Raw genomic sequence first — 17,274 nt, 5'->3', positions numbered from 1 at the left:
TTAAGATAATGTATGGCTGAGATTTGTTCTCTAGTTATACAGTTAATATTAGTTATACTTTGATCACTACCCTATATATATATATATATATATATATATATATATAGGGGAGCATTATTCTCCTTTTCACATCTTAGATCCTTTTTCCTTCTTAATATTACGCATTAGATCTAAGGCATCAACGGATCAGATTGATTCTATAAAACTGGTTCCGTGTTGCATTATAGAAGGTGGTTGTATGCATTACAGGGTTATTATTGACATTTGAAGGAAAAGTAACTGCCACATTTTGGTATCTGCGAATAATGCACCACATGGTCACGAGTAATGCATATAATTGACTATATAATGCACAATATGTGAACTGCAATGCATACGAATAAGATGTACCATGTTATGATGTTTGGACACACGTTTATTGTTTCCCCTAAGGGTTTAATAAGCTTAGGGGCTAGGGTATAGTACGTAGACACGTATGTAATCTTCACATGGTAACGAGTAATGGATATAATTGACTATATAATGCACAATTTGTGAACTGCAATGCATACGAACAAGATGTGTTGTGTTATGATGTTTGACACACGTTTCTTGTTTCCCCTAAGGGTTTAATAAGCTTAGGGGCTAGGGTATAGTACGTACGCATTAATAACAAATTATAAAACGATACGAATAATTCAGCAAATTGTCACGAGTAATGGATGTTATTAACTATATAATGCACAATATGTGAACTGCAATGCATACGAATAAGATGTACCATGTTATGATGTTTGACACACGTTTCTTGTTTCCCCTAAGGGTTTAATAAGCTTAGGGGCTAGGGTATAGTACGTAGACATTACTAACAAATTGTTGTTATTGGAATATACGTATGTGCATTATTTGGTTTAGGTAGTGCATTATGTAGCTGTTAATTGTCATTATCTCAGTATATTATGTATTATTAGAGGTATTGTGTATATGGGTTAATCAACGGATTGAAGATTACATACGTGCATTTAGTAATGTCTATGTACTATACCCTAGCCCCTAAGCTTATTAAACCCTTAGGGGAAACAAGAAACGTGTGTCAAACATCATAACATGGTACATCTTATTCGTATGCATTGCAGTTCACATATTGTGCATTATATAGTTAATAACATCCATTACTCGTGACAATTTGGTGAATTATTCGTATCGTTTTATAATTTGTTATTAATGCGTACGTACTATACCCTAGCCCCTAAGCTTATTAAACCCTTAGGGGAAACAAGAAACGTGTGTCAAACATCATAACACAGCACATCTTGTTCGTATGCATTGCAGTTCATAAATTGTGCATTATATAGTCAAATATATCCATTACTCGTTACCATGTGAAGATTACATACATGTCTACGTACTATACCCTAGCCCCTAAGCTTATTAAACCCTTAGGGGAAACAAGAAATATGTGTCAAACATCATAACACAACACATCTTGTTCGTATGCATTGCAGTTCACATATTGTGCATTATATAGGCAATTATAAGCATTACTCGTGACCATGTGGTGCATTATTCGTAGCGGTTTCCAGCCATTATTAGATTACTATTGCACCCTCATAATGCACAAAATAGGACAAATAATGCAACACGGGATTAATTACCCAATGTTGATCTTGACCGTCCATTTCTCTAATCTAATGGCTGATATGAAGAAGGAAAAAGGAGGAAATATAGGAAAAGGAAATGAATACATCCCTATATATATATATATATATATATATATATATATATATATAGGGGAGCATTATTCTCCTTTTCATACCTAAGCTCCTTTTCTCTTCTTAATATTAATCGTTAGATCATATGAATCAACAGACCATATTGATGCTGAAATTCTCAGTCCGCGTTGCATTATAAAACCTAACCTTATGCATTATGGGGGTAATATAGTAAATGGGAGAAATTCGCAGCGCCATATTTTTGGCAATCGCGAATTTTCAGCGATTTGAAAGTATCCATCTCTTCAACCTCTCTCATTCATTACTCTCTCAACCTATTCCACTCTCCCCACTCCCTCCACTCTCTAAAACTCTAGCCGTCCATCGAGGGTGAATAATTGACAGCAGCGATCCAAGATTTCGGCGATTAAAGTCCACCGGTGGTAAAATATTACCCAAATCTACACTCCTTGACTCGTTTTGGGGCATTTAAATTAGGGTTCTGTCCATTATTTAATATTTTGGGTCAATTTTTTCCTCAAAAAATGAAATTGTAAACTTTTGATCTAGGGTTTTGTCCATTATTTAATTTTTTTTAGTTTATTGCTGAGTTGTATTTGGTATATGTTCGATATTTCCAATTGAAACCATACGGATTTTGTAGATGTTTCTGGAAATTGTCGATTTTTTGTTCAGTGTGATGTCGATTCTGTCCAGTAATGACGATTTGGTTGATTATTGAGTTATATCTATGTTTTTTGTCGATTTGGATGAAGGAATTTAACTAATTTCGTTGGTGTGTATTACAGAGCATCAATGACGAAGAGAGACAGACCCTTCAAGAGTCAACCAACACAAACTGAAGGTTACATAATTGTTTCCATTGTTCTGATGCAGTATTCGTTGGCTGTACTACATTATTGGTCAGTATTCTTGCATTATTTTGTATATGTAATGCATTATGTAGAAATGTATTGACATAACCTGCAGTATATGATGCAATTTATGGGTATTGCGTGTATTGTTTACGTAAATCATTGAAGCTTACTTTTATATATTATATGGTTTGATTAGTGCATTATGTCTATACTGAAAACCGTCATTATGTGCAGAAAAGTATGCAATATGTATGGTGTTGTGTGTTTTAGTGACTACAATCAGTAAATAGTACATATGTGCATTTTTTTAGTTTGTACTGTGCATTATTGAACATGATTTATGCATTATGTTTACTAAATTATGCATTACTAAGCGTATTGGGTGTGTACTAATATTTACTCAGTCAGGATGAAATATGTTTATTAATTTGTGCGGGTACTGCATTGAGAATCTGTAATAGTACATTTGTTGGAGTATATTGTGCATTATATGAGTGGTATTCATTATGTGCAGTAAATTATGCAATATGTAGGGTGTTGTGTGTTTTAGTGACTAAACTCAGGAAAGAGTACATATGTGCATTTTTTAGTATATACTGTGCATTATGGAACATAATTTATGCATTATGTTTACTAAATTATGCATTAGTAAGGGTATTGGGTGTGTTGTAATAGTTGCCCAGTTAGTATGAAAGTTTTTTATTATGTTGTGTGGGTACTGCATTGTGAATTTGTAATAGTGCATTTTTTTGTAATATTGTGTGCATTATATGAGTGGTATTATTTATATTGTTTAATACATTTTATGTGTAACACATGTGCATTTTTGTGTTTAGACAATGCATTACGAGTAATTTTTAATGCATTATGAGGTTGTGTTATGCATTATTTCATATGTTATATGCATTAATCTGTAAAAAGCTAGCAGCATTATGTATTCTGATGTATTGATAATGTTTTGATGTATTACTTTGTTTGTTCCATATCAGAGAAGCGGCTAAGATCAGAGATTGGCGATGCAGTTGACGAGAATTATGGTTTGGAGTGAGTCTTGGTTCGGCTATAATGAGATCTTGGTTAATGGGTAAACTGATATTCGGATAGATGTTTCAATTTAAAACTGTACTTTTTCGCAACTTAATAAGTGCGTTTGGATATTAGCTAATGATTTTGAGACTGCGTAAATTGTCTGTATTCAGCATTAGAGATTGTGCATTGTGTTTTACAATCTGTGCATTACTCCTTTATCGACTGTCATTATTTGCAGTATATTGTTTGTTACGATAATAATTGTGTATATGCAAAGTTTGAGCATTATGTGTAATTATATCGTCATTATTTACAGTTAATTATGCATTATAAGAAGTATGCATGGTAAATTTAAAGTGTATATAAACGTTGCGACAGAATTCAGGGGTGCTTGGTATATTTCAACTGGATATAAATTCAACATTAGATAAATTAGTGCATTATTTGATTAAAACGTTGCATTATTTACCAAGAAATTATTATTATTTAAAATTTTGTATTGAATAAGACATATCAACGGGCGGCATTATTTATTCCAATAAGTGAATTTTTTAATTTAATCATTTCGTCAGAATTCAGGGTCCATGGAATATTAAAATCGGATATCAATTCTGCAATAGACATTTTAGTGCATTATTTTACTAAAACGTTGCATTATGACCTAGAAAAAAAAATTGGGAACAAACAAAATAATTCATCAGAACACAACTGATACAAAGTTGACTTCTTTAAAAAAAAACCAAACATTGCATTATGACAGATATAAAGTTCCAATAACAAAAACAAAAACATGACCTAGTGCAAGACACAAGAAGTTGCTATTTGTACGTACTATACCCTAGCCCCTAGTCTTATTAAACCCTGGGAGGAAATAAGAAACGTGTGTCAAACATCGTATCACGGTACATTTTATTCGTATGCATTGCAGTTCACATAATTTGCATTATAAAGGCAATAATATGCATTACTCGCTACAATTTGGTGCATTATTCGAATTATTTTACTATTTGTAATTAATGTGTACGTACTATACCCTAGCCCCTAATATTATTAAACCCTTGGGGGAAACAAGAACCGTGTGCCAAACATCGTATCACGGTACATTTTATTCGTATGCATTGCAGTTCACATAATTTGCATTATAAAGTCAATAATATGCATTACTCGCTACAATTTGGTGCATTATTCGAATTATTTTACTATTTGTAATTAATGTGTACGTACTATACCCTAGCCCCTAATATTATTAAACCCTTGGGGGAAACAAGAACCGTGTGCCAAACAACGAAACACGGTAAATCTTATTCATATGCATTGCAGTTCAGATTTTGATCATTATATAGTCAAATATATCCATTACACAATACCATATGTTGTCAGACATAAACTGTTATTAAACCTTGGGGGGAAACAAGAAACATGTGCCAAACATCGTATCACGGTACATCTTATTCGTATGCATTGCAGTTCACATAATTTGCATTATACAGTCAATAATATGCATTACTCGCTACAATTTGGTGCATTATTCGATTTGTTTTACAATTTGTAATTAATGTGTACGTACTATACCCTAGCCCCTAATCTTATTAAACCCTTGGGGGAAACAAGAACCGTGTGCCAAACAACGAAACACGGTAAATCTTATTCGTATGCATTGCAGTTCAGATTTTGATCATTATATAGTCAAATATATCCATTACTCAATACCATATGTTGTCATACATAAACTGATATTATGATCATTATATAGTCAAATATATCCATTACTAAAACGTTGCATTATGACCTAGAAAAAAAATTGGGAATAAACAAAATAATTCACCAGAACACAACTGATACAAAGTTGACTTCTTTAAATAAAAACCAAACGTTGCATTATGACAGATATAAAGTTCCAATAACAAAAACATGACCTAATGCAAGACACAAGAAGTTGCTATATGTACGTACTATACCCTAGCCCCTAATCTTATTAAACCCTGGGGAGAAACAAGAAACGTGTGCCAAACATCGTATCACGGTACATCTTATTCGTATGCATTGCAGTTCACATAATTTGCATTATACAGTCAATAATATGCATTACTCGCTACAATTTGGTGCATTATTCGAATTGTTTTACAATTTGTAATTAATGTGTACGTACTATACCCTAGCCCCTAGTCTTATTAAACTCTGGGGGGAAACAAGAAACGTGTGTCAAACATCGTATCACGGTACATCTTATTCGAATGCATTGCAGTTCACATAATTTGCATTATACATTCAATAATATGCATTACTCGCTACAATTTGGTGCATTATTCGAATTGTTTTACAATTTATAATTAATGTGTACGTACTATACCCTAGCCCCTAGTCTTATTAAACCCTGGGGGGGAAACAAGAAACGTGTGCCAAACATCGTATCATGGTACATCTTATTCGTATGCATTGCAGTTCACATAATTTGCATTATACAGTCAATAATATGCATTACTCGCTACAATTTGGTGCATTATTCAAATTATTTTACTATTTGTAATTAATGTGTACGTACTATACCCTAGCCCCTAGTATTATTAAACCCTTGGGGGAAACAAGAACCGTGTGCCAAACATCGTATCACGGTACATTTTATTCGTATGCATTGCAGTTCACATAATTTGCATTATAAAGTCAATAATATGCATTACTCGCTACAATTTGGTGCATTATTCGAATTATTTTACTATTTGTAATTAATGTGTACGTACTATACCCTAGCCCCTAATATTATTAAACCCTTGGGGGAAACAAGAACCGTGTGCCAAACAACGAAACACGGTAAATCTTATTCATATGCATTGCAGTTCAGATTTTGATCATTATATAGTCAAATATATCCATTACACAATACCATATGTTGTCAGACATAAACTGTTATTAAACCTTGGGGGGAAACAAGAAACATGTGCCAAACATCGTATCACGGTACATCTTATTCGTATGCATTGCAGTTCACATAATTTGCATTATACAGTCAATAATATGCATTACTCGCTACAATTTGGTGCATTATTCGATTTGTTTTACAATTTGTAATTAATGTGTACGTACTATACCCTAGCCCCTAATCTTATTAAACCCTTGGGGGAAACAAGAACCGTGTGCCAAACAACGAAACACGGTAAATCTTATTCGTATGCATTGCAGTTCAGATTTTGATCATTATATAGTCAAATATATCCATTACTCAATACCATATGTTGTCATACATAAACTGATATTATGATCATTATATAGTCAAATATATCCATTACTAAAACGTTGCATTATGACCTAGAAAAAAAATTGGGAATAAACAAAATAATTCACCAGAACACAACTGATACAAAGTTGACTTCTTTAAATAAAAACCAAACGTTGCATTATGACAGATATAAAGTTCCAATAACAAAAACATGACCTAATGCAAGACACAAGAAGTTGCTATATGTACGTACTATACCCTAGCCCCTAATCTTATTAAACCCTGGGGAGAAACAAGAAACGTGTGCCAAACATCGTATCACGGTACATCTTATTCGTATGCATTGCAGTTCACATAATTTGCATTATACAGTCAATAATATGCATTACTCGCTACAATTTGGTGCATTATTCGAATTGTTTTACAATTTGTAATTAATGTGTACGTACTATACCCTAGCCCCTAGTCTTATTAAACTCTGGGGGGAAACAAGAAACGTGTGTCAAACATCGTATCACGGTACATCTTATTCGAATGCATTGCAGTTCACATAATTTGCATTATACATTCAATAATATGCATTACTCGCTACAATTTGGTGCATTATTCGAATTGTTTTACAATTTATAATTAATGTGTACGTACTATACCCTAGCCCCTAGTCTTATTAAACCCTGGGGGGGAAACAAGAAACGTGTGCCAAACATCGTATCATGGTACATCTTATTCGTATGCATTGCAGTTCACATAATTTGCATTATACAGTCAATAATATGCATTACTCGCTACAATTTGGTGCATTATTCGAATTGTTTTACAATTTGTAATTAATGTGTACGTACTATACCCTAGCCCCTAATCTTATTAACCCTTGGGGGAAACAAGAACCGTGTGCCAAACAACGAAACACGATAAATTCGTATGCATTATGACACAGGAATGGCTGTGTCATACATAGGCAATTGCTGACTCCAGATCCCCACGATTTTTGTAGATAACGCCCATGTTGCAATATGCTTCAGCATACATAGGTCGCTCTATTGCAGCTTTCTCGTAGCAATTAAGGGTTGTGTCATATTGCATAATTTCAGAATAGACGACACCGAGGTTATAATAAGCAGGCTGCAGGCAATGAAGTTATACATCAAAATTCAAATACCAGAACAAAAAATCAAGTAACGAAAACTAATCATGGAAGTCAGGAAAATGTTGAATTACATCATAGTGTGGATCAATTTTGATAGCTTCGTAATACTTCTGAATTCCCTCTTGAGTATTACCAACAAGCTTTAAGCTGGTTTCCAAGGTCCGTTAAAACAATGGCCAAGCATTCCGCTGCAAGCTTGTATGCAGGGTCAGCCTTAAGAGCTTTCTGATACATCTGCACTTAATTAAACACGCTGAAGATGGAAGGTGCAATCCCAAACAAGAGAAAAAAATACTAACGACGAGGGCGCGTTAACGGATATCCGATAATTGCAAACAATGATGATCGAAAAAAATCAATTGCAGCGAGGGGAGTGTGGAGAATTTCACGTCTGGAGCGTGTTGCAGGGATGAATAACCGCCGAGATCTTCATAAGCGTGAATTATGGAATTTCCATAACCAACCCACATATTACTTTCCTATTTAGCCCTTTTCGGGTATTGTAATCATTTAATTTAATGTTTTTACAAACAAATTTAGGCCATAGGATTTCGAAAATCAACGGTTAAGATCAAGAAGGAAATAGGAGGAAATATGAGAAAAGGAAATGAATACATCCCTATATATATATATATATATATATATATATATATATATATAGGGTTTTGATCTATGCAAAACTAGATTTAAATACAGAAACGCAGAACAATATCATAATTAGGGCACTTTTATGTCATAATTAGGTAATTTTTAGGTCATGCTAACAAAGCATGACCTAAAACGATCTTAGCATGACATTAAACCTAAATATTATAATATGACCTAAAATTGCTTAATTATGACCTTCCGTGTTTTTGGTTAATTATTGACCATTAGATCATCTAATCCTAGGGCCAAGATTTGGTCTGCATTTCTGGATTTAAACACATACTTATTTTGATCATCTCCCTATATATATATATATATATATATATATAGGATTGTATTCAAATCCTTTTCTCCCCTTAGATTTAAGTTCCTTCTTAAATTGGACCGTTAGATTTGGAGGATGGACGATCCGGATTACATTCCTAGCTAATCATCCCGTAGTTCATTATTTAGTGTATTTCGTGCATTATGAGGGTGAATTAGTAATTTCGTGCATTATGAGGGCGAATTAGTTCATTATTTGGCATAATCTATTCATTATTAGCCGATGTGCTTACATTATTTGTCTATGTGCATGCATTATGTTCATCTCTTTTTTTAATTGTCGAATAACAAATGGAATAATTGTTTATTCAGAAGTAAACATAATTCATGGAGGTAGGAAAATAATGCAATAACATATGAACGTAATGCATAGATTATATGAGGTAATGAATAAACAATTATTCCATTTGTTATTCGACAATTAAAAACAGAGATGAACATAATGCATGCACATAGGCAAATAATGTAAGCACATCGGCTAATAATGAATAGATTATACCAAATAATGAACTAATTCACCCTCATAATGCACGAAATTACTAATTCACCCTCGTAATGCACGAAATACACTAAATAATGAACTACGGGATGATTATTTGGAATGTAATCCGGATCGTCCATCCTCCAAATCCAACGGTCCAATTTAAGAAGGAACTTAAATCTAAGGGGAGAAAAGGAGTTTAACACTACCCTATATATATATATATATATATATATATATATATATATATATGAGTGCATTATAATGATAACCCCAATTTCCGTAATAACCCTATAACTAACTCTGGACCACACATTTTTAAAATCACGTGGTATAGATTCAAACTTAGATTTACTTCATAAAAAAAGCGCGGAGGTAAATATATCATTCTCTCATGATAAAATTTACGTATCCAAATTTCGCTCATTTAATTTCTGAATTTCGCTCATTTTATCAGTCAGTCAAAAGTATCATTTTATCAACCCAGAGTATCATTCTATCCGGCAAAACTATCATTCTATGCAATAAACCTAACATATATCATTTTATCATTTTAACAGTCAGTCAAAAGTATCATTTTATCAACTCAGAGTATCATTCTATCCGACAAAACTATCATTCTATGCAATAAACCTAACATATATCATTTTATCATTTTATCAGTCAGTCAAAAGTATCATTTTATCAACTCAGAGTATCATTCTATCCGGCAAAACTATCATTCTATGCAATAAACCTAACATATATCATTTTATCAGTCAGTCAAAAGTATTATTTTATCAACTCAGAGTATCATTCTATCCAGCAAAACTATCATTCTATGCAATAAACCTAACATATATCATTTTATCATTTTATCAGTCAGTCAAAAGTATCATTTTATCAACTCAGAGTATCATTCTATCCGGCAAAACTATCATTCTATGCAATAAACCAAATATAATCGTCACAATACATAATATACAAACCTACAAAGCAGTAAACGTATCATTTTATCAACTCAGAGTATCATTTTTATAAGGTTACTGTCATTTTATCCGCTTAGATGATCATTTTATCAGGTAAAAGTATCATTTTATTAAACAAAAATGTCATTTTATACACCAAAAATACCTATCATTCTATCGGCTGAAAGTATCATTCTACCCGGCAAAACTATCATTCTATCGGCTGAAAGTATCATTCTATCCGGCAAAACTATCATTTTATGCAGTAAACCTAACATTTATAGCTAAAAGTATCATTTTATCAACTCAGAGTATCATTCTATCCGGAAAAACTATCATTCTATGCAATAAACCTAACATATATCATTTTATCATTTTATCAGTCAGTCAAAAGTATCATTTTATCAACTCAGAGTATCATTCTATCCGGCAAAACTCTCATTCTATGCAATAAACCTATCATTTTATCAGTCAGTCAAAAGTATCATTTTATCAACTCAGAGTATCATTCTATCCGGCAAAATTATCATTCTATGCAATAAACATATCATTTTATCAGTTAGTCAAAAGTATCATTTTATCAACTCAGAGTATCATTCTATCCGGAAAAACTATCATTCTATGCAATAAACATATAATTTTATCATTTTATCATTTTACGTGATATTTGGCGAAATTCAGAAATTAAATGAGGGAAATGACAGTTTTACCCCGCGCTTTTTTTTATGAAGTAAATCTAAGTTTGAATCTCAACCGCATGATTAGAAATATGTGTGGTCCAGATTTGGTTATAGGGTTATTACGATATTTAGGGGTTTTTAGATCGAACCACCGAACCATACCAAATTAGAGTTTTTAGATCTAGTTTTTTATGGATGAGAGACACAAATTTATCAATTATTTTCGCCTTCATCACGAGCCTATTTTAATTCATCCGAAGGTAAATAAGTCATACTAACATGTTACGAAGATTTAACTTCATTCCAGTAGGTTTTTACTTCATTCCAGTAGGTTTTTACTTCATTCCAGTAGGATTATTACTTCATTCCAGTACGTCAATGCGGTTTCGCCGTTGCGTGCCGTTCTTTCTCTCTACAATATCTATCACCACCGCCACAACGCTGATATGGTGTAATAAACACATGGAATGATGTAATAAATTATTGGAATGAAGTATGTGTAGAAGCATTTGAAGTCCCACTGGAATGAAGTAAAAACCTTATCCAATGAAGTAATAACGTTTCTGAATGAAGTATTCCAGCAGTTTAGCAAAATATTTTATGCAGATTTCGTTGAATTGTTACTCCATTCTTCCGGGTTTAATTGAAGAATGTGAAGCAGTCGATTTCCCCCGGCGGCAAACTCGCCGAATTCCTGAACTCGCTCTTCGCCGACGGAAATATGAAGAAGAGCAAAATTGGCGGTGACGTGTCGTCGTTGCTGAAATCCACAAACGCATCGACGTGCTACTCCGCTTCGTCGTTCTCCCGATCCTGCCTCAGCAAAACGCCGTCGTCTAGAGGCAACCACTCCGCCGGCGCAAAGAGATCCGTGAGATTATCTCTGGTCAGCGTGATTGTCGACGACGATCGCCGCCACAAATCACTACAATCAGAAATCAGCAACAAATCATCACCAAATCGCGACGTTTCCACGAAGAATCACAACAACATGAACAACATCAGAAGCGTGATCAACGATGAGCTCATGGCGCCCGTCATGGATCAAAACCGTCGCGTCGAGGGGGTGGCGAGAGATCTGCTGAGGAATTATCAGAGGAAAAATCAAAATCCTCACATCAAACACGAGGTTGTCGATCGAAATTTCGATGAAGACGAAGACGACGATGCATTATATGTGATATACATAATCTACATATTGTATAGTATAATGCAGAGTATAGTTTCTGTATTGCATTATATGTTATATGCAATGAACATTTATCTTGACCCGTTTAATTTAACTTATGCCGTGTTTTGATGTTTGGCGCACGTGTCTTGTTTTCTCTAGGGGTTTAACAAGCCTAGGGGCTAGGGTGTAGTATGTTCTAAGTCTAATTAACGTTGTCCAAATACACGAGCTGCAGTAATTCATCTGGGGTTGCACATTCATAGCGCGTAGCTTTATATTGAAACATGATTGCCAGTTTGTGAATGTGGGGTTTATGGTTCATTCATTCCCCTAGGGTGGCCCAATTATGGGGGCTAGGTGTGTAGTATACTGTGAGAAACACGACCTCTACGAAGGACCGCGAGTATGAGGCATTCCTTTACGATTTAATTTTCGGTATGGCTAGGTTAGTAGTTTAAACCGCTACAAGTAATGCGTCAAATGTTATTGGATAATGGATGGTATTGATTATATAATGCATGATATGCGAACGGCAATGTATAGGTTTTATGAGCGGGTTTGTTTGTATATGTTATAGAATTTCATGAATAGGTCAGTCGTTAAGGGTTTAGGGTTCATTCACTCCCCTAGGGTTGCCCAATTCCGGGGACTAGGGTGTAGTATAGTGTAAGCAACACAACCTCTACGAAAGGCCGCGAGTATTAGTCCGTCCTTAAGGGTTTAGATTTTGGCGTGGCTAGGGTAGTAGTTTAAGCCGACACACATAATGCACCAATTATTTATAGATAATGCATGTTATTGAATATATAATGCATGATATGTTAACTGCAATGTATTGATCTTTTAGTCGTTTAGTCTGGTTTTGATTATTTGGGGTTTAGGGTTCATTCATTCCCCTAGGGTTGCCCAATTTTGGGGGCTAGGGTGTAGTATATTGTAAGCAACACAACCTCTACGAAAGACCGCGAGTATTAGTCCGTCCTTAAGGGTTTACATATTGTAAGCAACATATAATGCACCAACTGTTTATAGATAATGCATGGTATTGAATATATAATGCATGATATGTTAACTGCCATGTATTGATCTTCTTAGCCGTTTTGTCTGGTTTTGATTATATGGCGTCGCTGTTGTTTTTTATATAAGCAAACAAAGGATGCGGAAGGTGGACAATGTTACAACATGGTATTATGTTGTATGTAATAGCGGTACAACATAATGTCTAAAAACTAATACATGATGTACTAATAAATAATGCACAGAAAAAGCCCAATAATGTACAGATTCAATCAAGTAATGAACATACAAATAATGCATTCACTCTTTGCACCATGTAGAACAGCAGTCACATAATGGCTAAACCATGATAAATAATGCATCGAAATATCAACATTATGTACAGATTCGATCTAATAATGAACATGCAATTATTGCATTGACCCATTGACCCATGTAAAACAGCAGATTTATAATGCCTAACACATGATAAATAATGCATAAAAAAGGTAAATAATTTACAAAAAGGTAAATCCTGCCCCGTTTCATTTAAGTTGTGCCATGTTTCGATGTTTGGCGCACGTTTCTTGTTTTCCCTAAGGGTTTAACAAGCCCAGGGGCTAGGGTGTAGTATGTTTTAAGTCTTAAAAAAGTTGTCCAAATACATGAGCAGCAGTAATTCATCTCGGGTTGCACATGCATAGCGCGTAGGTATTTTTTAAAACAGACATACATAAATAACATTTTAGTGTAGTATAATGCGTAGTTTAGTTTCTGTCATGCATTATTTGTAATATGAAATGAATATTTATCCTGACCCGTTTAATTTAAGTTGTGTCGTGTTTCGATGTTTGGCGCACATTTCTTGTTTTCCCTAAGGGTTTAACAAGCCTAGGGGCTAGGGTCTAGTATGTACGACAACAACCACGTGATGCATAAAACATGATAAATAATGCATTCAAATAGTCAAATAATGTACAGAATCACTCAAGTAATGAACATACAAATATTGCATTCATTCTTAGAATCATGTACAACAGCAGTCTAATGATGCATAAATCAAGATAAATAATGCATAGAAATAGCTAAATAATGTACAACGGTCAGAAATTTCAATCCCTAGAGATGGACGACGTTACAACCTCGTATTATGTTGTATGCAATAAGGAAGGCAAGAAGAAGTCGAACGAGGATGACCAATTGAATGCACGAGTTTCACTTATTCATCTAGGGTTCAGATATCATCTCGGCTAGGGAGTAGTTTTTACCTATACACATAATGTACATATAATGCACCATTCACACCTGTACACAAGCAGTCAATTAATGCATAATACTTGGTAAATAATGTATAATACTTGATAAATAGTGTACAGAAGCAATCAAATAATGCACAAAGGAAAATGACTTTCACCCATTCACATATGTACACAAGCAGTCAAATAATGCATAATATTTGATACATAATTTATACTATTAGTTAAATAATGTACAAATTCAATCAGATATGCACAAAGGAATACTATACAAGCAGATTTGAGAATTCTGGTTTTCACTCATGCACCTATGTACACAAGCAGTCACATAATGCCTATTACTTGATAAATAATGTAACGTACTAGCTATATAATGTACAACTTCAATCAAATAATGCACATAGGAATATTGCATTCACCCATTCACCCACGTCCCTCAGCAAGCAGTCAAATAATGCCTAATATTTGATAAATAATGTATACTACTACATAAACAATGGACAGATTCAATCCAATAATGCGCACAGGAATATTGCATTCATCCAATCACCCATGTACACAAGCAGTCAAATAATGCCTAATACATGATGGATAATGTATACTACTAGATAAATAATGCACATATTCAATCAAATAATGCGCACATGAATATTACATTCACCCAATCACTCATATACACAAGCAGTCAAATAATGGATAATACATGATAAATAATGTGTAATCATTAATTAATAATGTACCCAAACAATCAAATAATGCACACAAGAATTTTACATTCACCCTTCCACCCATTTACAAAATTTGTCGACGAATGCGCCAACGAAGACTACTTGATGTAGATCTTAGCCAATGCCATAAGCGAAGGCTCAATGATACCTCCCCTAGGCCTCAATACCAAATGCAGAGTCGGCTCTACAGAATTATTCATCACTCCGCTAATCAGAATACAGAGCGTAACAACATAACTAAATCTAGAAATGGAGAGAGAGAATTACCTTTCTGTATGTTGTAATCAGCAATTGTTAGGCCATCTTCAAGCTGCTTTTCGGCGAAAATCAATTGCTTCTGATCCGGTGGGATTCCTATACATAATTTCAAAAGGAAATCACATCAATTTACCATCAACAATTCATCACACCCCATTTTCTTCAAATTAACATCGAACATCATAGAAACCTTTTGCAACCCTACCTTGTCGACGCCTTCAACAATTTGTTCGCGAGCTACCGGAGTGAGAGTTGGAGAGTGAAACCGACGAAAACGATCACTTTCTGGAGATACCCGATGAAAAACAGTGGCGGCTAGGGTTTGAAGAGTGGTGGAAAATGGGAAGACGAGTTGCAGAGACGTAGAGAGAGGGATAGACGTTTGGAGTGAGAGAGAGAGTGAGTAGATGGAAGGTTGTATCAAAATCTCGCTGAAAATTCGCTCCTTCCGTTTTGGGTGGTTTTCAATTTTGTTGTTTTACTAGTTTACCCTTATAATGCACACAATCCACCATATAATGCACAAAATCCACCATATAATGCAACACGGGATTAAAAAATGGGATTTCATCCTGTCCCTCCATCCACCAAATCCAACGACCCACATTAAGAAGGAACTTAAATCTAAGGGAGGAAAAGGAGATTAACACTACCATATATATATATATATATATATATATATATATATAAAAGTACACGGATTTACTAAAACAGAAAAAATTCTATAAGGACCTATTGAAATAAACAATCAAAGTATAAGGACTTAAGGATGTGTTTTGCCTTGATAATACTACAAATAAAATTATATGTATACTCAAATACATATTGCAAAACTTAAAATTTAACAATTAGTAAAAAATACTTCATCCATCACATAATTGATGTCACACTTAGATAATGACGCATAATTTTAAGATATGTTGTTTGTGTGTCAACTGTCAAGTAGAAAGAGAAAATAACATGCTCCCTCCGTCCCACAAGAATATCCACTTTTTCCTTTTTAATCCTCCCACAAGAATATGCACTTTCTAATTTTGGAAAGTTTTTTTTTTCTAATGAGGTGTGACCCATTCTCCATTAACGATACTTTAATTACCTTTATACTCTACATCTCTCTTACTTTACCAATTTTACATATAAAACCCATGCCGTCCCCAAAGTGCATATTCTTTGGGGACGGATGGAGTATATATTAATGTGAATAGAGTACTTTCAAAAAAGAATTGACATATTTTGTGGATAAACTAAAAATGAAAGTGTGACATTTATTATGCAACTAAAATATTGAATAGCTAATTCATATATGGAATTAGTAAATGTTAAATAAAAAAGGCAACGTTACCTACTTTTATACTCCATCCGTTCCGTTATAAGCAATACGTTTATTTTTGGACACATGATTTAAAAACACAAGTAATATTGAAAGAGTTAAGTTGAGGAGTGTAAGTATGAGATAATACAGTGGAGAATTGACAAAAAAAATAAAGTAAAATAGAGGAAAGTTGTTATTTTTTGCTAAAAGTGAAAATGACTCATTTTAGGTGAGATGTTCACTGACCGACGCCAACGCCAACAACCGTGTGCTTGATAATGCAGATCTGAATCCCCCCTGAGGACGTAAAATTATGGAGGTTGTTGCCAAGTTGGAGGCACGGGGCGCCAGGTTACCGAGCTGTGGGAGCCACCCCAGTTCGATCCAGCGTCACCTTTTTCAGTAACCATCCGTCGCCACAGCCTGTCCACAATACCCTTCCTCCGAGGAAGAATTGAAGCGCTAACGTTGCCTGAGCCGCAATATCTGTAATAGCCGAGATCCAATTTCTCGG

At 34.2% G+C, this 17,274-nt stretch overlaps 1 protein-coding gene across 1 annotated transcript; it reads left to right on the top strand.

Annotated features, from left to right (window-relative positions):
* The first annotated feature begins 11,760 nt into the window (after positions 1 to 11,760).
* On the top strand, positions 11,761 to 17,061 carry LOC121800789 (protein BIG GRAIN 1-like B). The gene is made up of 2 exons (XM_042200289.1): positions 11,761 to 12,216; positions 16,990 to 17,061. The coding sequence occupies exons 1-2, from the start codon at positions 11,761 to 11,763 to the stop codon at positions 17,059 to 17,061; spliced, it is 528 nt and encodes a 175-aa protein (XP_042056223.1).
* The last annotated feature ends 213 nt before the right edge of the window (positions 17,062 to 17,274 follow it).

This window comes from Salvia splendens, chromosome 4 (assembly GCF_004379255.2).
Source record: "Salvia splendens isolate huo1 chromosome 4, SspV2, whole genome shotgun sequence".
Classification (NCBI taxonomy): Eukaryota; Viridiplantae; Streptophyta; class Magnoliopsida; order Lamiales; family Lamiaceae; genus Salvia; species Salvia splendens.
Note: the sequence above shows the minus strand (reverse complement) of the source record. Positions and strands in the feature narration are given on the sequence as shown.